The 20,763-nt window shown below is 46.0% G+C and overlaps 2 protein-coding genes across 24 annotated transcripts in view; one reads left to right on the forward strand and one right to left on the reverse strand.

The window, feature by feature from the left end:
* SMYD4 (SET and MYND domain containing 4) overlaps positions 1-13,307 on the reverse strand; it is a 47,484-nt gene extending 34,177 nt beyond the window's left edge. For 3 of the 22 annotated variants that reach the window (XR_012425107.1, XM_074018193.1, XM_005582455.5), the window contains exons 1-2: positions 12,965-13,307; positions 11,318-11,463 (exon numbers count right to left, since the gene is read on the reverse strand). Coding sequence is in view for 9 of the 22 variants with exons in the window: in XM_005582455.5 (XP_005582512.3) it covers positions 11,318-11,463 (146 nt within the window). In the remaining 13 variants the exon portion in view is untranslated. Of the gene's footprint in view, positions 1-1,977; positions 2,069-11,317; positions 11,464-11,547; positions 11,639-12,497; positions 12,645-12,668 lie in introns of those variants that run through there. The other 19 variants (XR_012425108.1, XM_045375669.3, XM_005582456.5 and 16 more) reach the window with 13 other exon arrangements.
* Positions 13,308-13,431: 124 nt separating this feature from the next.
* Positions 13,432-20,763, forward strand: part of RPA1 (replication protein A1) — a 64,045-nt gene continuing 56,713 nt past the window's right edge. Inside the window, exon 1 of one of the 2 annotated variants that reach the window (XM_045375672.2) lies at positions 13,432-13,579. Coding sequence is in view for 1 of the 2 variants with exons in the window: in XM_045375671.2 (XP_045231606.2) it covers positions 13,539-13,571 (33 nt within the window). In the remaining variant the exon portion in view is untranslated. The remainder of the gene's footprint in view (positions 13,580-20,763) is intronic. The other variant, XM_045375671.2, reaches the window with a different exon arrangement.

Raw genomic sequence — 20,763 nt, forward strand, 5'->3', positions numbered from 1 at the left:
ATATCTTTTTTTTTTTTTGAGACAGAGTTTCGCTCTGTCACCCAGGCTGGAGTGCAGTGGCACAATCTCAGCTCACTGCCAACTCTGTCTCCTGGGTTCAAGCGATTCTCCTGCCTCAGCCTCTCCGAGCAGTGGGGATTACAGGCACGCACCACCACGCTCAGCTAATTTTTTTTTGTTTTTTCAGTACAGGCAGGGTTTCGCCATTTTGGCCAGGTTTGTCTTGAACTCCTGATCTCAAGTGATCCGCCTGCCTGGACCTCCCAAATGCTGAGATTACAGGCGTGAGCCACTGTGCCCAGCCAGGATCTTGCGTCTGGAGAATGAGATTAATATATGGTGTCTTTCGAACCAAGGAGTATTCTCCACTTCAACTGCTGAAAATACTTGAGTGGCTGACAGAAAAGAAGAGAGATAATGAGAATGAATCATAAAGTAAATGTAGTAAAACATGAACACTTGCCAAATTTGGAAGAATTCACCAATTCTTCGTACTTTTTTTTTTGGAGACAGAGTCTCCCTTTGTCACCAGGCTGTAGTGCAACAGTGGCATGATCTGGGCTCACTGCAACCTCCGCCTCCCGGGTTCAAGCGATTCTTGTGCCTCAGCCTCGGGAGCAGCTAGGATTACAGGTGTGAACCACCACGCCCGGCTAATGTTTTGTATATTTAGCAGAGATGGGATCTCATCATGTTGCCCAGGCTGGTCTTGAACTCCTGAGCTCAGGCAATCTGCCCACTTCGGCCTCCCAAAGTGCTAGCATGACAGGTGTAAGCCACTGTGCCCAGACTCTTTGTACTATTTTTGCAAGTAAGTCTGAAATTATTTCCAACTAAAAAGTTTAATAAATATATAAATGCGCTACATAATAAAATAAAGCTGAGCTAACACATATAGAGACATATACACATATACACATACTAACAAAAAATATACCTATCTTCCAATAAAAAGAAATAATATGGCCGGGCGCGGTGGCTCAAGCCTGTAATCCCAGCACTTTGGGAGGCCGAGACGGGCGGATCACGAGGTCAGGAGATCGAGACCATCCTGGCTAACACGGTGAAACCCTGTCTCTACTAAAAAATACAAAAAAAAAAAACTCGCCGGGTGAGGTGGCGGGCGCCTGTAGTCCCAGCTACTCAGGAGGCTGAGGCAGGAGAATGGCGTGAACCCGGGAGGCGGAGCTTGCAGTGAGCTGAGATCCGGCCACAGCACTCCAGCCTGGGTGACAGAGCGAGACTCGGTCTCAAAAAAAAAAAAAAAAAAAAAAAAAAAGAAATAATATACAATAACCTAGACTATTGTCTTTGACTATAATGCCATAAAGTAAAATACGAATAACAAAAGTAGAAACACAAATGACATGGAAACTAAAAATTCTCTTAAGCAACTCTTGAATCAAAGAAGAAATCACAGAGCTGCAGAATGGCCAGGTGCGGTGGCTCACGCCTGTAATTCCAGCACTTTCGGAGGCTGAAGAGGGAGGACTGCCTGAGCTCAGGAGGAGGCCAGCCTGGGGAACATGGGAAGACCCTGTCTTCACAAAAAATACAAAAATTAGCTGGGTGTGGTGGCACATGCCCATAGTCCCAGCTACTTGGGAGGCTGAGGAGGGAGGACTGCCTGAGCCCAGGAGGTCGAGGCTGCGAGAGCCGTGATGGCCCCACTGCATCCAAGCCTGGGTGACAGAGTGAGGCCCTGTCTCAAAAAAACAAAAAACAGAACAAAAAGCCCTGGATAATGTTTACAAGTATTTTTAAAATTTTTGTTTACAAAGACCCACAATAAGAAATACCTTTTACATTGTGACTCAGTATAACACTTTTGTGTTTGAATATATGAAAATTTTATAAACCATTATTTATCTTTGCTACGTATGAGGTAAAAACAAAGTTAGTATCAAATATGATTTTATTAATATTTAAATACAACATACGAAAGTCACAAATAGGGCTCGGCGCGGTGGCTTATACCTGTAATCCCAGCACTTTGGGAGGCTGAAGTGGGCAGATCACCTGGTCCAGGACTTTGAGACCAGCCTGGGCAACATAGTGGAACCCATATCTATAAAAAATACAAAAATTAGCCGGGCGTGGTGGCAAGCATTTGCAGTCTCAGCTATCGGCAGGCTGAGGCACGAGAATCGCTTGAGCTCGGGAGGCGAAGGTTGCAGTGATCTGGGATTGCACCACCACACTCCAGTCTGGGTCAAATAATACAAAAAAGAAAAACTAGGAATGATTTTATTTAATTTAAGAGGTATGCTTGCCTGTTCTACATTTACTCCAGTCCAGAAAATACGAAGGCAAAACCCTATGCCTGTCTGCTACACCATAGAGCTTGTTCTTTTTTCTGTTTTTGTTTTGTTTATTTATTTATTTATTTATTTTGAGATGGAGCCTCGCTCTGTCACCCAGGCTGGAGTGTAGTGGTGCGATCTCGGCTCACTGCAAGCTCTGCCTCCTGAGTTCACACCATTCTCCTGCCTCAGCCTCCCAAGTAGCTGGGACTACAGGTGCCCGCCACCAAGCCCGGTTAATTATTTTTGTATTTTTATTAGAAACGGGGTTTCACCGTGTTAGCCAGGATGGTCTCGATCTCCTGACCTCGTGATCCTCCTGCCTCGGCCTCCCAAAGTCCTGGGATTACAGGTATGAGCCACCATGCCCAGTATCTGTTTTTGTTTTAAATTAGGTTAAACCTAAAAATCCTAGTTCAAACAAAAGGTTTGTGGTAAACAGTAATAGCAAAATTATTCTTGCCTAGCAATAGATGATGAACTCGACTTTTTTTTTTTTTGAGATGGAGTCTCCCTCTGTCACCCAGGCTGGAGTGCAGTGACGCAATCTGGGCTCACTGCAAGCTCCGCCTCCCAGGTTCATGCCATTCTCCTGCCTCAGCCTCCCAAGTAGCTGGGACTACAGGCGCCCACCACCATGCCCGGCTAATTTTTTTTTCTATTTTTAGTACAGACGGGGCTTCACTGTGTTAGCCAGGATGGTCTCGATCTCCTGACCTCGTGGTCTGCCCGCCTCGGCCTCCCAAAGTGCTGGGATTACAGGCATGAGCCACCACGCCCGGCCTTAAGTTAATTTTTGGATATAAAGGCCCAACTTCAGCCTTCTGCATGTAGATTGTCATTAGGATACAGACAAAAAAAAACAACACAGTTTTTCTTCCTCCATCCTTGCCTTCTCTCCTAGAACGCTGGGGATGTAAAGCCTTTCACGGAGCTAACTGGCGAAGCAGAAAGTCCCAGCTCTGGCCCCAAAGTAGAGTGCAGATTACTGAGATTGGACATAATAGCTTAATAACTGGGACATATCCACATATGCACCATTTTTTCTCTAAGCCATTTGAAAGTAAGTACAGGCATCACGGATGTTCACCTCTAAATATTTGCAGGCCTCTGCTTTAAAAATAAGGACATTCTCCTATATTACCATAATATCATTATCACTAAAAAATAACAGTAATTCAAATATTTAAATTTAAATGTTACCAATTATTCCTAAAATGTCTGTTTCATCTTTTTCTCACCCTATGTTCTCGTGTATTGAATTTAGTTATTTCTCTTTAGTCTCCTTTTAGATAGTGCTGTTATTTTTAAATTTATTTTTAATTTTTTTTTTTTTGAGACAGAGTCTTACTTCCATTGCTCAGGCTGGAGTGCAGTGGTACGACCTCTGCTCACTGCAACCTCTACCTCCTGCCTTAGCCTCCCGAGTAGCTAGGACTATAAGCATGTACTGCCACGCCCAGCTAAATGACTTTTTATATAAAATACAGATGGGGTCTCACTGTGTTGCCCAGGCTGGCCTCCAACTCCTGGGCTCAAGGGATCTACCTGCTTCAGCCTCCCAAAGTGCTGGGATTATAGGTGTGAGCCACTGCACTTGGCCAACTATAATTTTTTGGGTTTTTTTAATGCGTAATTTTTTTTTTTAAAGATTCAACACCAGAAAAATGTTTCACATTCTGGTTTTGCCTCATTGTTTCCTCATGGTTAGATTCACATTAAACAATTTTTATTAAGAATATGGCTGGGTGCGGTGGCTCACACCTGTAAACCCAGCACTTTGGGAGGCTAAGGCAGGTGAATCACCTGGGGTCAGGGGTTCGAGACCACCCTGGGCAACATGGTGAAACCCCGTCTCTACTAAAAATACAAAAATTAGCCAGACACAGTGGCGCATGCCTGCAATCCCAGCTACCCTGAAGGCCGAGGCAGGAGAATCGCTTGAATCTGGGAGGCAGAGGTTGCAGTGAGCAGAGATCGCGCCACTGCCCTCCAGCCTGAGAGACAGAGCGAGACTATGTCGCAGAACAAACAAACAAACAAAATGACTACATAGTTAAATCTATATACTTCTTGTTGCCTCAAATCAGGAGACATATGATGTCTCCCCAGCACTGTGGAAGCTAAGTTTGGTCACTCAGTTAAGGTGGTAATTGCTGAATCTTTGCAATGTAAAGACACCTTTCCCTTAGAGTTAAATAATCTATAGGGCCACTCTTTGAGATCACGTGAAGAGCCTGTTTCCCAATGATGTTACGTCTACAGGTTTGAGCATCCACTGATAATTGCCAGAATCATCCATCACGCGGGGGTTACAAAATGGTGAGTTTTCTGATTCTACCATTATTTCTAAATTTATTAATTGGCATTCTTTTGTAAAGACAAACTTCCTCCTTTTTCTTCTTTTACTTGTTTTGTGTGAGCAATATTCACACAGACATAATATGTATCTACTTATTTTTGTTTGTTTTGAGACAGAGTCTCACTCTGTTTCCCAGGCTGGAGTGCAGTGGCGTGATCCTGGCTCACGTCAATCTTCGCCTCTGGGGTTCAAGCAATTCTTCTGCCTCAGCCTCCCAAGTACCTGGGATTACAGGCACCTGATACCACGCCCAGCTAATTTTTGCATTTTTAGTAGAGATGGGGTTTCGTCATGTTGGCCAGGCAGGTCTGAAACTCCTGAGCTCAGGTGATCCGCCCATCTTGGCTTCCCAAAGTGCTGGGATTATAGGCATGAGCCACCATGCCTGCTCAAAAGTCAAATAAGAAAGTAAACTCAGATATTTACAGTACCACTATGGACTTAAATAATTTACTATCATAAACTATTACCACCATTACACTTTTTCATGGTCAAATTATGCTAATGTTGGCCAGTGAGAACCTCTTCAGACTGGTTCCTATGTTATTTTTGTTTTTGATCTAGGGTCTTGCTCTGTTGTCCAGGCTGGAGGACAGTGGTACCATCATAGCTCGCTACAGCCGCGGCATCCTGGGCTCAGGCAATTTTCCCACCTCAGCCTCCCAAGTAGCTATGACTACAGGCATGTGACACCATGCCCAGCTAACTTTTAATTTTTTTGTGGAGACATAGTCTCATTATGTTGCACAGGCTGGTCTCAAACTCCTGGGCTCCAGCAATCCTCTTGCCTAAGCCTTCCAAAGTGTTGGGATTACAGGTGTGAGTGGTGTCACCATACCTGGCCTAGGCTCTTTTTTATAGAACTCTATTCGTCTTCGAGCACTTCCTTGTTTTCTGACACAAGTTATTCCAACTGAATCAGTACAAAATAAAAACAAGCAAGAAGGCTGTGAGTGTGGATAGTGAAGTTATGAAGATTTCCTGCGACACTGTAGGAGATTATTAATTGCAGGAGTGGAGAGGTAGGGGTGGACAGTAGGGGATCTTCGGTCTCAAAAGATTTTCAACAGATGAAAGGCATCTCTTGTGGGAAAACATTCCTCAAAGAATGTCCATTGGCAAGAAAGAAAAGTGCCTGCTTGGCTTTAGACTTTAAAGGGCCAATTCCTATTTTTACCTAACAGGCATGCATGTGGAGATCAGAAGTTTAAATCTTTTTTGGTTACTTTAGATTGTGATTGAACAGACTTAAAAACAGCTATTTGAGCGAACTTGTTTTTAAGGAGAGAGGGCTCGGTATGAATTAGTGAGAGACATATAGAGCAAACAAAAATGGAGGTGATTTATTAACCCCAGAGGAAACGAGAGCGGTACAACAAAGGAAATGTAATTCAAAGCATCCTTCGTGGTTCATGGGAGCAATATTTACACAGACATAAGAATATATGCACTGAATGTTGGTTCAATCAATTTAATATTCTATTGGTTATATTATAACAGTTATCATGAGGGAATGAGGGAAAAACAAAGTATAGGCCAGGAGTGGTGGCTCACGCCTGTCATTCCAGCACTTTGGGAGGCTGAGGCAGGTGGATCATCTGAGGTCAGGAGTTTGAGACCAGCCTGACCAACATGGACAAATCTCGTCTCTACTAAAAATACAAAATTAGCCGGGCATGGTGGCACGTGCCTGTAATCCCAGCTACCTGGGAGGTAGAGGCAGGAGAATTGCTTCAACTAGAGAGGCGGGGGTTGCTGTGAGCCAAGATGGTGCTATTGCACTCCAGGCTGGGCAACAAGAGCGAAACTCCATCTCAAAAAAACAAAAGCAAAAAACAAAGTATATGCCTGTGAGTTGGGGATAAGAGAGCAAAATTACATCTAAAATTATACAAACTCAAGAAAGAGCAGTGTTTGCACTGTTTAGAAAGAATAAATTGTCAGAAGGCTGAGCACAGTGGCACCCCTGTAATCCCAGCACTTAGGGAAACCAAGGTGGGCAGATCACCTGAGGTTGGGAGTTTGAAACCAGCCTGGCCAACATGGTGAAACCCCATCTCTACTAAAAATACAAAAATTAGCTGGGCGTGGTGATGTGTGCCTGTAATCCCAGCTACTCGGAAGGCTGAGGCAAGAGAATCACTTGAACCTGGGAGGCGGATGTTGCAGTGAACTGAGATCGTGCCACTGCACTCCAGCCTGGGTGACAGAGTGAGACTTTGACTCAAAATAAACAAACAAACAAATAAATAAATAAATAAATGAAAAATTTAAATGCCAGAAGAAACAGTTAAAATAATTTAAAGTAGCTGTCTCTGGGGAATAAAAATCAGGAATGGGGAAGAGTGGACAGGGAGTTGCTGTTTTTCCTGATAAATTTTGAAGCACTATTTGATTTCTTTTCTTTTTTTTGAGATGGAGTCTCGCTCTATCTCCCAGGCTGGAGTGCAGTGGCGCGATCTCGGCTCACTGCAAGTTCCGCCTCCCGGGTTCACGCCATTCTCCTGCCTCAGCCTCCTGGGTAGCTGGGACTACAGGCACCCGCCACCACACCTGGCTAATGTTTTGTATTTTTAGTAGAGACAGGGTTTCACCGTGTTAGCCAGGATGGTCTCAATCTCCTGACATGGGCATGGTAGGCGTGATCTGCCCACCTCGGACTCCCAAAGTGCTGGGATTACAGGTGTGAGCCACCGCGCCCAGCCTATTTGATTTCTTAAAGTATGTACACATATTATTCTGATAAAAAATTAAACTAAGGAAGGAAAATATTTTCACTAAGGCATCCAGTCTACATAGTTTTACAGGATTTTTCTACTAGCCTTTAAGAACCACATAATTCCTACATTATATAAACGATTTCAGAGCATAGAAAAAGGCAGGAAGCTCTCCAAATTCATTCTGAGGCTACCATAACCCACCATGGTATCAGCTGGGATTACAGGCGCCCGCCACCATGCCCAGCTAATTTTTTGTATTTTTAGTAGAGACAGGAGTTCACCACGTTGCCCAGGCTGGTCTTGAACTCCTGACCTCAGGTGATCCGCCTGCCTTGGGCTCCCAACGTGCTGGGATTACAGGTGTGAGCCACCGCACCCAGCCAAATGATTTTAAATCGGATGACTTTTATTTTTTATTTACACCACCAATCACCAATTAGAAAATGTAATTGGGGGGAAAAGGCTCATTCACAATAACAACAAAAACCTTACAACGAGAATAAGTTGAACAAGAAATGTGTAAGACCTATATAAAGAAAACTATAAAACTTTACTTAACGATGTAAAAGAAGCCTTAAATAAATGGGAAGACATACCCTTGGATTAGGAAATTTGATATTGTCAAGATGTCAGGTTTCCTTAAATGAATCTATAAATCCAACACATTCTCAATCAAAAACCCACAACATTTTTTATAGAATTTGAGAAGTTGGCTGGGTGCGGTGGCTCACGCCTGTAATCCCATCCTGGCTAACATGGTGAAATCCCGTCTCTACTAAAAATATAAAAAATTAGCCAGGCATGGTGGCAGGTGCCTGTAGTCCCAGCTACTCGAGAGGCTGAGGCGTGAACCCAGGAGGCAGAGCTTGCAGTGAGCTGAGATCGCGCCACTCCAGCCTGGGCGACAGACTCCATCTCAAAAAAAAAAAAAAAAAAAAAAGGAACTTAATAAGCCAATTCTAAAGTTCACATGGGGGAAATGCACACAAAATACCCAAGATATTATTATTTTTTGTTTTTGAGACGGAGTCTCGCTCTGTCACCCAGGCTGGAGTGCAGTGGCACTATTTTCCTTTCTTTTCTTTTTTGAGACAGAGTCTCACTCTGTCGCCCAGGCTGGAGTGCAGTGGCGTGATCTCTGCTCACTGCAAGCTCCGCCTCCCGGGTTCACACCATTCTCCCGCCTCAGCCTCCCGAGAAGCTGGGACTACAGGTGCCCGCCACCATGCCCGACTGTTTTGTATTTTTAGTAGAGACGGGGTTTCACTGTGTTAGCCAGGATGGTCTCGATCTCCTGACCTTGTGATCCACCTGCCTCAGTCTCCCAAAGTGCTGGGATTACAGGCGTGAGCCACTATGCCCGGCCAACAAAGAATATTTTTATAAACTCCCAAGTAGTTGGAATTACAGGCATATGTCACCATGTCTGGCTTGATTTTTATAAAGCCTTATCTGTCATTTTCCTTTTTTTTTTTTTTTTGAGAAATAGCCTTGCTCTGTCACCCAGGCTGGAGTGCGGTGGCACGATCATGGCTCACTGCAGCCTTGACCTCCCAGGTTCAAGTGATCCTCCCACCTCAGCCTCCTGAGTAGCTGGGATGACAGGCATATGCCACCATGCTTGGCTAATTTTTCACTATGTTGCCCAGGCTCCTGGGCTCAAGCAGTCCTCCCACCTCTGACCCCCAAAGTGCTAGGTTTCCAGGCATGAGCCACCACACCCAACTTCATCTTCTTTTATAGCTTCTGGGTTATGTCTTGCTTAGGATGGTTTACTCCACCATCCCAAGCAAGGCAGGAGGATCGCTTGAGCCCAGGAGCTTGAGGTCCGCCTGAACAACATACTGAGACTTTGTCTCTAAAAAAATTTAAATAAAATTTAAAAATTTAAAACCTATATACACAATTTATATAGAATGTAAATGTACAAAATTTACATTGTAAATAAGGTAAAAAAGATAAACAGATTGGGAATAATTTATATAGCAAATAATAACTTACATAGCAAAGAATTACACAGCTAGATTTATGAAGATCTCCTACAAATGAACAAGAGAAAGAAAGACAACCCACTAGAAAATGGGCAAGGGACACAAAGAGGCTAGAAATAAAAATGTACTGGGGGGCCGGGTGTGCTGGCTCATGCCTGCAATCCCAGCACTTTTGGAGGCCAAGGCGGGCGGATCCTCTGAGGCCAGGAGTTGGAGACCAGCCTACCCAACATGGCGAAACCCTATCTCTATTAAAAATACAAAATTAGCCGGGTGTGGTGGCATGAGCCTGCAATCCCAGCTACTCGGGAGGCTAAGGCAGAATTGCTTGAACTTGGGAGGCGGATGTTGCAGTGAGCCAAGATTGCCCCACTGCACTCCAGCCTGGGCAACAAGAGCAAAACTCTGTCTAAAAAAAAAAAAGAAAAGAAGAATAACAAAAGAAGTATAACCCTAATTGTACCAAGTATCTGAACTGGCAAGGCTCAAAACTGAACTCATTATTTCATTCAATTAATATCTGAGCACCTACTAAGTGCCAGGCACTGTGCCAGTTCCTGGCACAAAGATGTCAACCTTGAACTTTAAAGGTGTGTGTTTGTGGATCTGCAAATATATAAGGTTCTGGTTTATATGACATATTAAGCACTAATAAGAGCCAGTCACTAAACTAAGAACTTTATGTACTTTACCAAACTATCATTCAATTAATGTTTACTGAGCAATTGTTTTTTGACACTGCACTATTTTTGTCTATAGAAAGACAAACAGGCCGGGCACAGTGGCTCATGCCTGTAATCCCAGCACTTTGGGAGGCTGAGATGGGCGGATCATTTGAGGGCAGGAGTTCAAGACCAGCCTGGCCAACATGGTGAAACCCCATCTCTACTGAAAATACAAAAATATTAGCCGGATGTGGTGGCATATGCCTGTAGTCCCAGCTATTTGGGACGCTGAGGCATGAGAATCGCTTGAACCCAGGAGGCGGAGGTTGCAGTGAGCTGAGATCGTGTCACTGCACTCCAGCCTGGGTGACAGAGTGAGACCCTGTCTCAAAAAAAAAAAAAAAAAAAAAAAAAAAATTAGCCAGGCGTGGTAGTGTGCGTCTGTAATCCCAAATACTCGGGAAGCTGAGACAGGAGAATCGCTTGAACCTGGGAGGCAGAGGCAGTGAGCTGAGATTGCGCCACTGCACTCTAGCCTGGGCGATAGAGCGAGACCCTGTCTCGAAAAAAAAAAAAAAGAAACACAAACAAATACAAACATGGTCCCTTCCCTCATGAAGTTCACAATCTAGTGGCAAATGCAGGCATTAGTCAAAAGAGCACACACATATATAAAGGAAAATCACACAGCGTTGTAAATGTACAGAGTAAAGATGGCCCAGCTGAGGCTCAGTGAGAGCTTTCCTGAGGAAAGATCTGGCTAATCCTGCGGGATGACAGAAGTGAATTAGTTCACAGGACATGCTGGGATAGAAAGGAACCACGAAAAGCACTTCAGGCATTTTCCATCAAAAAGAGATATTACGGGGGGGGGGGGGGGGGGGAGGAGGGTTGGTATTAGGAGACACACCTAATGTAAATGATGAGTTAATGGGTGCAGCACACTAACATGGCACACGTATACATACGTAACAAACCTGCACATTGTGCACATGAAGTTAAAGTATAATACCCTAGAAGTTAAAGTATAATAAAAAATTAAAAAAAAAAAAAAAAGAGATATTACTGGGCCAGGCATGATGGCTCACACCTGTACTCCCAGCACCGTGGGAGGCCAGATTGCTTGAGCCCAGAAATTTGAGACCAGCCCGGGCAACATAACAAGACTCCACCTCTATTTAAGAAAGAGAGAGAGACAGAGATTACTTCAGAGCAAATGACAAAACAGAACGTTTTTCAGGTCACAATTGCCTCGTTAACGCTTCCATGTACTTACTGAAGAAGTGAAGAGGAATGAAGAAAGATATCGCTCAAGGTCTCTGCTGTAGAAATGGTGAGCTGAATGGACTTAGGGACTGAAGCCCACTTTTGAAGCAGGTATGATTTCCACTCATCCGCAGGCAGACCCATGCTGCTTTCCATCTATACAATGAGGAAGAAAATAGGAATCTCACAAACGCACGATTTTAGAAAATCAAGAGTTTGGCCCCGTGCAGTGGCTCACACCTGTAATCCCAGTACTTTGGGAGGCCGAGGTGGGTGGATCATGAGGTCAGGAGATCGAGACCATCCTGGCTAACACAGTGAACCCCGTCTCTACCAAAAATATAAAAAAATTAGCCGGGTGTGCTGGCGCACGCCTGTAGTCTCAGCTACTCTGGAGGCTGAAGCAAGAGAATCACTTGACTGGGGAGGCCAAGGTTGCAGTGAGCTGAGATCACGCCATTGCACTCCAACCTAGGCAACAGAGGGAGACTCTGTGTCAAAAAAAGGAAAATCAAGATTTCATTCAAGGAAGCCTAAAGCAACAAAATCAATTCTTGTGGTCTTTTCCTCTAGTTTACATGCTAAGGAAAGATTTATATTCTCTCACAGCAATTCACTCAACATCCTTCCATTCAGAAATATTTACTGAAAGACTACTTTGTGACAGGCACCATGCAGGTGATGGTTATACAAAGAGGAAGCAGACTAGATAGCTATCATCCGTGTCCTCTTAGTGTTTTTTTTTGTGCGTGAGACAGTCTTGCTCTGTCCCCCAGGCTGGAGCGCTGTGGCACGATCTCGGCTCACTGCACCCTCTGCCTCCCAGGTTCAAACAATTCTCCTGCCTCAGCCTCGGAGTAGCTGGGATTACGGAGTGCGCCACTACTCTTGGCTAATTCTTGTAGTTTTAGTAGAGATGGGGGTTTCACCATGTTGACCAGGCTGGTCTCGAACTCCTGACCTCAGGTGATCCTCCAGCCTGGGTCTCCCAAAGCGCTGGGATTACAAGTGTGAGCCACCGCGCCCGGCCTGATCCCCCTAGTTTCTCAAGTCTGAAACCTGAGACACTTCCCCAGATTTTTCTTTCTCACCCACCCCAGCAACTATTCAATTAACAGGTATTTCTCTCTCTCATATAGTTCAGCGTTCTCTTTCAACCCCCAGGTCATTCCTTCGGTTTAAGTCCTCACCATCTCGTCTGGCATTCTTCCTAGAGTGTCATAATTAGTGTCCATGCCATTGGCACCCCCCCGCAACTTTCAATCCAGCCTCCAACACTGAGACAGAAGTCAGTGCTCTGCCTTAAATTCATCAACGCTACTCCAAGCATATCAGGAAGCCCAGGACAAAACCGTCCTTACTTGACCCTTGGCTGACTTTCTAATTCTCAGGTCTCACTTGTTCCTCTGCAGCCTTGCATACTGAACTACTCATTGCGATCCCCGGCTTGCCAGGCTATTTCATCTCTCCAAGGTTTTGGCAGAGGCTATTCGTGCTTTCCGGACCAATCCTACCCTGGCTTATGGAGTCCACCTGGAAAATTCCCACAGGTTCGTTCTTCGACTCGGTTCAAACGGCACGTCCTCTGGGAAGGCTTCCCTGATTTCCAACACTCTTGGGGCCTGTACCACGTCTACCTGGCGCTGGGGCTACTCACGGCATAAAGTGCCCCCACACACTGTCCTCTTCTCCACGGACAGGGACCAGGTCTGATTCCCCTTCGGAGACCCCCCCCTCAACGGTGCCAAGCTCAGGGTTTGGCCCCGGTCGAGAAGTCAGCCCCGCGTTGCTGGAGGAACCGGGTCACTGCTGCGACTCCATTTAGCAGCTGAGGTCTCAGGGAACAGCTTTAACCTCCTCTGGGCTACCAACCCGTGCACTGGCCGGAAACCGAGGCGAGAAAGCCTCGTGAGCCCGCTCACAGGCGCCCGGAACTGGGCCGCGGACTCCCTCCCCGCGCCCGCGCAGCTCCTGGCGCGCCCCTCGGCGCCCCGCCCCGCGCCCCGTGTTCCGCGCCAGGCCTCCCTTGGGCCCGCGAGCAAGTCACGTGCGCCGCGCCTCGGCCAATGTGGCGGCTGCGCAGCGCCCGGGCCCGCCCCTGGGACGCGCGCACGTCGGGGGCGGGAGCGGCGCACGCAGCTTCTCGGGCCAATAACTGCGCAGCGCGCGGGACCCCGGTGGGGAAGCTCCAGCTGTCGCGGGGTCCGCGCGGGAGTCGGGGCGGCGGAGCCATGGTCGGCCAACTGAGCGAGGGGGCCATTGCGGTGAGGAGGTGCCGGGGGCCGGGCCGGCGGTGCGGGATGGCTGCGGCCCCGAGCCTCGCGGAGTGGAGAGGGGGAGGGGAGCCCGGGGCGACGGGGGATGAACGCGAGGGGAGGAGAAGGCGGGGGGCGGTGGGGACCCGCCGAGCCCCCGTCTAGTGTCATCACCCCCTCCTCAAAGCATTCTTCTGATCGTCTTTGAAACATGCTCACGTTTTTCCTACTTAAGAACAAAGTAAATAAACGCTTGCCTTTTTCTGGATCTTCCACCTGCGGCCACTTTCTGTTTCTTCTCCTTTCCTGCCCCGCAGCCAAACTTCTTGTCTGGTTTCAGCCACTTCCTTTCCTCGCCTCTCATCAACTCTTTAACCCACTCCAGGCATCCCCTTGATCGCTGTAGAAAACCCTGGCTCAAGGGACCAGTGTCCTCCAAGTTGCTAAATCCAGCCCTTTTCCGTTTTCAGCTTACCTGAGTTCTCAGCAGCGTTTGCTTTTGAGCCCTGCTTCTTCTGCTCACGCCCTCTTCCTTGGGTTTTAGTGGCTCAGCTTGGCGGGTCTATCCCCGTCTTATTTGCAGGCCCCTCTTTGTAAATTTTTGTTGACTCAAGGCTCCCTCTAGGCCCTCTTGACTCCCAAAGGCAATTTCTTTTTTTTTTTTTTCTTCCAGCCTGGGCGACACTCACTGTGTGAGTGTCACACTGTGTCGCCCAGGCTGGAGTGCAGTGGCGCGATCTCGGCTCACTGCAACCTCCGTCTCCCGGGTTCAAGCGATTCTCCTGCCTCAGTCTCCCGAGTAGCTGGGACTACATGTGTGCGCCACCACACTTGGCTACTTTTTTGTGTTTTTATTAGAGACAGGGTTTCATCATGTTGGCCGGGCTGATCTCGAACTCCAGACCTCCATTGTGTCGCCCGCCTCGGCCTCCCAAAATGCTGGGATTACAGGCGTGACAAATTTCTTTGTATTGAGCCACCTTTACTCTAAAAGACAAACTTCTATAATCTATCTGCTTATTCCATGCTTCAGAGGCTTTTAAGTTCAATATACATATCCCAAAGCAAATTCGTTATCTTTCTAAGTCTGGGCCTCTTGATCCCTATCTCCACGAATGGTACCATTATCTGTTCAATTCAGTGCTAACCAGAGATTGAGAAATCATTCCTCCTACATTGTCCATCACCTGGGCGTCCAGTTCCTCACCAAGCGAAGTGTATTGTACCTCCGCGTAGATCTACCAAGCCCACCGGCTTCTTTCCATCCATACTGGCACCATCTTTTTTTTTTTTTTTTTTTTGCCTGGGCTGTTCACTTCCACTCAGCATACGTTCCTGCCACCATTCCCATCCACAGCATACTCTCAGCCTACTCTCCAGTCACCCCCACATTTTTTTTTACATTTAGATTTCTGGTATTTTTCATACTCCTCCCTTCTTCCATGGGGCATTTGAACATTTTTTTTTTTGAGACGGAGTCTCGCACTGTCACCCAGGCGCCCAGGCTGGAGTGCAATGGCAGGATCTCGGCTCACTGCAAGCTCCACCTCCCGGGTTCACGCCATTCTCCTGCCTCAGCCTCCCAAGTAGCTGGGACTACAGGCGCCCGCCACCATGCCCAGCTAATTTTTTGTATTTTTAGTAGAGATGGAGTTTCACCGTGTTAGCCAGGATGGTCTCGATCTTCTGACCTCATGATCCTCCTGCCTCGGCCTCCCAAAGTGCTGGGATTACAGGCATGAGCCACCTCGCCTGGCCGAACATATGTGCCCTTGAGTATTACATTTTGTCGCTTTGTATACTTACTAGGGCTTTTCTTTTTTTTTTTTTTTTTTTAGACAGGATCTCACTCTGTTGCCCAGGCTAGAGTGCAGAGGCGCGATCTCGGCTCGTGGCAACCTCCACCTCCCGGGTTCAAGCGATTCTTTTGCCTCAGCCTCCCAATTACAGACGTGTGCCACCACGCCCAGCTAATTTTTGTATTTTTAGTAGAGACGAGGTTTTGTCATATTGGTCAGGCTGGTCTTGAACTCCTGTCTTCAAGTGATCTGCCCACCTCGGCCTCCCCAAGTCCTGGGATTACAGACTTGAGCCATTGCACCGGGCCGTAGTCTTTTTTTTTTAAATGACAGTCTCGTTTTTTGTCTCTCAGGCTAGAGTGTAGTGGTACGATCATAGCTCACTGCAACCTCTAACTCCTGGGCTCAAGTGATCCTCCCACCCTAACCTCTCGAGTAGCTGGGACTACAGGTGCATGCCACCGTGCCCAGCTAATTTTTTTTTTTTTAATTTTGTGTAGAGATGGGGTTTCACCATCTTGCCTAAGCTAGTCTCGAACTCTTGGCCTCCAAACAGTTCTCCTGCCTTGCCTCCCAAGTCTTTGGGATTATAGGCATGAGCCACTGTGCCTGGCCTTGTCCCTTAAAATGAGTTATCCATTTGTAAACAGCTGGTTTCTTTGGAGCATTGTCCCCATATACTTTTCTTTCATAAAGCATTGGTGATTTCACCCTTCTTCCACCCAAGCTTCACCTTGAATTTGGTGTTCATTGTTGCTTCCATTTTAGCAGAATTCGTGTTGCTCCCATGGGACTCTTTTCAAATTGATGTCTAATCCTTCTTAGTGCCTCACACTAGATCTTGTTCAGACACGTTATAACAAGTTAGTATGAGTTTATTTCAGTGCAAAAAATTTTTGAAATGCATGGATAGTTTTTTCATAATGCACATTTTTCATGTACTTTTTCAATTCCTCTCATATACGCATGTGGTTTTAAAATCAAACGGAACAGAAAAGTGTTTATGGCCGGGCATGGTGGCTCACATGTGTTAATGTCACTTGGGGAGGCTAAGGCAGGAGGATCCCTTGAGGCCAAGAAGGAGTTTGATACCAGGCTGGGCAACATAGCAAGATCCTGTCTCTATTTCATTTATAAAGAAGAAAGAAAGAGGTGTTTAATGTAATTACTGACCTTCTGCCCTACCTTGTCCACTTCTATTCCGCAGAAATAACTGCTTTTTAGAAAAATCACTGTCATTGACATTTCACTTACATATGGTAAATTGTACCTTTTTTTTTTTTTTAAGCAGAGTCTCCTGTTGCCCAGGCTGGAGTGTAGTGGCGCAGTGTCAGCTCACTGCAACCTCTGCCTCCCAGGTTCAAGCAATTCTCATGCCTCAGCCTCCTTAATAGCTGGGGTTACAGGTGCACGCCACCTCACCCGGCTAATTTTTGTACTTTTAGTAGAGACAGGGTTTTGCCATGTTGGCCAGGCTGGTCTCAACCTTCTGACCTCACATGATCTGCCCGCCTTGGCCTCCCGAAGTGCTGGGATTTACAGGCATGAGCCACCACGCCCAGCCAAATCGCACCTATTGTAAGTGTACAGCTTGATGAAGTTTGACAAATGTACGCACCCCTGTAGCTGCATTGCCCCAGTGGAGATACAGAATAATCCCATCAGTGCACCCTACCTCCCACTGCTTCCTCACCTCCGTCCTCACCCGAGGCAGTCAGTGTTCTGGTTTCTCTCTGTAGGTCAGTTTTGACTTTCCTAAGACTTCATATAAATGGAATCAAATAATATCTACCTTTTTGTGTCTGGCTTCTTTCAGCAATTTTTTTGTTTTTTTTCCAGAGGTAGGGTCTCTGTCACCCAGGCTGGAGTACAGTGACACAGTCATGACTCACTCCAGCCTTGACCTCCTGAACTTAAGAGATCCTCACACCTCAGCCTCCTGAGTAGCTGGGACTACAGATGCAGGCCACCGCTCTTGGCTAATTTAAAAAAAAAAAATTTTTTTTTTTTTTTTTTTTTTTGAGACACAGTCTTGCTCTGTTGCCAGTCTGGAGTGCAGTGGCGTGACCTCAGCTCACTGCAACCTCTGCCTCCTGGGTTCAAGCGATTCTCCTGCCTCAGCCTCCCAAGTAGCTATGCCTGATGAATTTTTGTATTTTTAGTAGAGACGGGGTTTCACCATACTGGTCAGGATGGTCTCAATCTTTTGATCTCGTGATCCACCCACCTCGGCCTCCCAAAGTGCTGGGATTACAGACGTGAGCCGCCACACCCGGCCTAAAAATATTTTTTGTAGAGATGGAGTCTTGGTGTGTTGTCCAGGATGATCTTGAACTCCTGGGCTCAAGTGATCCTCCCACCTTGGCCTCCCGAAGTGTTGGGATTACAGGCATAAGCCACCACTCTGGACCAAAATGGTTTTTGAGCTTTATCCATGTTAATTCAGTAATTTGCACTTTTGTATTGCTCAGTAGTATTCCATTGTGTGACTATAACAAAATTTGTTTATTATTGCACGTTTGGGTTATTTTCATCTTTTGACTTAAATGAAGATGCTATGACCATTTAAGTACAAATCTTTTTGTGGAAATATGTTTTCATTTCTCTGGGATAAATATCTAGGTGCGTCATTGCTGGGTCATAGGTAACTGAATGTTTAAAAGAAATTGCCAAACTTTTCCAGTGTGATTATGAGAATTCTAGTTGCTCCATGTCCTTGCCAGTCGTCAGTCTTTGATCTTGAGTAGTCTAGTGAAAGTATAAAGGTATCTCACTGTGGTTTTAATTTGTATTTCTCTGGTGACTAATGAGCATCTTTTCATGGGCTTACTGGCCATTTGTATATCTTCACAAAAGAAATGTCTGTTCACGTCTTTTGTTCACCTAAAAATTGGGTTTTGTGCTTATTAAAGAGTTGTAAGAATTCTTTATTCTTGATGGGTCTTTTGTTAAATATAAATATTACATATATTTTCTCCCAATCTGTGACTTGCTCTTTCTTTTTTGAAATTTTCTTTTTTTGAAGTGCATTTTTAAATTTTGGTGAAGTCCAGGTTATCAGGTTGTGGGTTTTTTGTCTGTTTTTGTTTTGTTTTTTGCAGTCTTGTATTTGTGTGTCCTAAGAAATCTTTGCTAGGCTGGGCGCAGTGGCTCATGCCTGTAATCCCAGCACTTTGAGAGGCCATGGTGGGCGGATCACCTGAGGTCGCGAGTTCGAGACCAGCCTGGCCAACATGGAGAAATCTTGTCTCTACTAAAAATACAAAATTAGCGGGGCGTGGTGATGGGTGCCTGTAATCCCAGCTACTCGGGAGGCTGAGTCAGGAGAATGGCTTGAACCCAGGAGGCGGAGGTTGCGGTGAGCCAGGATCGCGCCATTGCACTTCAGCCTGGGCAACAAGAGTGAAACTCAGTCTCAAAAAAATAAAAAAAAGAAATCTTTGCCTACCCCACCCAAGGTCACAAATCTTTTATACTGTGTTTTCTTCCAGAAGTTTTATAGTTTTAGCCTTGCCTTGTGGTCCATGATGCATTTCAAGTTTACTATTTTATCTATGATATATAGATCTTTTTTTTAATATAGATATTCAGTTGTTCCAGCCGTGTTTATTGAAAAGACTATCCTGTTACATTGAGTGACTTAGTCACTTTAGATAAAATCAATGGACTGTATATGTGTATATCTCTATCTCTGGAATGTCTGTTCTGCAATTGATTTCTATGTTGGTGCTTACGTCAATACCACATTGTCATAAAAATTGCAGATTTATAGTAAATCTTGAAATTTGGCATTGTAAATTCTGCAGCTTCATTTCTTTCTTTTTTTTTGAGGCGGAGTCTCACTCTGTCACCCAGGCTGCAGTGGTGCAGTGCTCACTGCAACCTCTACCTCTCGGATTCAAGCAGTTCTCCTACCTCAGCCTCCTGAATAGCTGGGATTATAGGCCCCCGCCACCACACCCAGCTAATTTTGGTATTTTTAGTAGAGATGGGGTTTCACTATGCTGGCCAGGCTAGTCTCGAACTCCCAACCTCATGTGATCCGCCTGCCTCGGCCTCCGAAAATGCTGGGAGTATAGGCCTGAGCCACCGTGCCTGGCCTCCAGCTTCATTTCTTATTTTTATTTTTATTTTTATTTTTTGAGGCAGGATCTCACTCAGTCACCCAGGCTGGAGTGCGGTGACATACATGATCATAGTTTACTGCAGCTTTATCTCCCTGGCTCAAGTGATCCTCCCACCTCACCCTCCAAGTAACTGGGACCACTACGCCCAGCTAATTGTTTTTTTTTTTTTTTTTTTTTGAGACAGGGCTTTACTCTGTCATTCAGGCTAGAGTACAGTGGTGCCATCTCACCTTGACTGCAGGCGTGTGCCACCACACCCAGCTACTTTTTGTATTTTTTGTAGAGACGGGGTTTTGCCATGTTGGCCAGGCTGGTCTCGAACTCCTGACTTCAAGCAATCCTCCTGTCTCAGCCTCCCAAAGTACTGATCCCTTTGCTCCGCTGAAGTATAGAGAAACAAAGTACAATAAGAAAAGAAAAAGAAAATGAAAACAGATGTTTGTTTTGAGACATGGTCTTGCTTTGTCATCCAGGCTGTAGTGCAGTGGTGCAATCACAGTTCACTACAGCCTAGACCTCCTGGGCTGATTGTTCCTCAGCTTTCTGAGTAGCTGGGACTACAGGTAGGCACTACATACCTGGCTAATATATATATATTTTTCTTTTGAGATGGATTCTCTGTCACCCAGACTGGAGTGCCATAGCGCAATCTTGGCTCACTGCAACCTCCGCCTCCCAGGTTCAAGCGATTCTCCTGCCTCAGCCTCCTAAGTAGTTGGTACTATAGGCGTGTACCACCACACCTGGCTAGTTTTTTGTATTTTTAGTAGAGACAGGGTTTCACCATGTTAGCCAGGATGGTCTCAATCTCCTGACCTCGTGATCCGCCCGCCTTGGCCTCCCACAGTGCTGGGATTACAAGTGTGAGCCACCGCGCCCGGCCCCACCTGGCTAACTTTTTATAGAGACGGGGCTCCTTATCTTGCCCAGACTGGTCTCAAACTCCTGGGCTCAAGTGATCCTCCTCCTTCCGTCTCCGGAAGTGCTGAGATTATAAGCATGAGCCTTGTTGGTAGTTTTCAGTGTGCAGTTCTTACATATGTACTGTTAAATATATCCCTAAATAATTTACTTTTGAGACCCGGTGTGGTGGCTCACACCTGTAATCCCAGCACTTTGGGAGGCTGAGGCGGGCAGATCACCAGAGGTCAGGAGTTCGAGACCAGCCTGACCAACATGGTGAAACCCCATCTCTACAAAAATACAAAAATTAGCCATATGTGGTGGTGCACGCCTGTAACCCCAGCTACTCAGGAGGCTGCAGCGGGAGAACTG

Source organism: Macaca fascicularis, chromosome 16 (assembly GCF_037993035.2).
Source record: "Macaca fascicularis isolate 582-1 chromosome 16, T2T-MFA8v1.1".
In the NCBI taxonomy this organism is placed as follows: domain Eukaryota; kingdom Metazoa; phylum Chordata; class Mammalia; order Primates; family Cercopithecidae; genus Macaca; species Macaca fascicularis.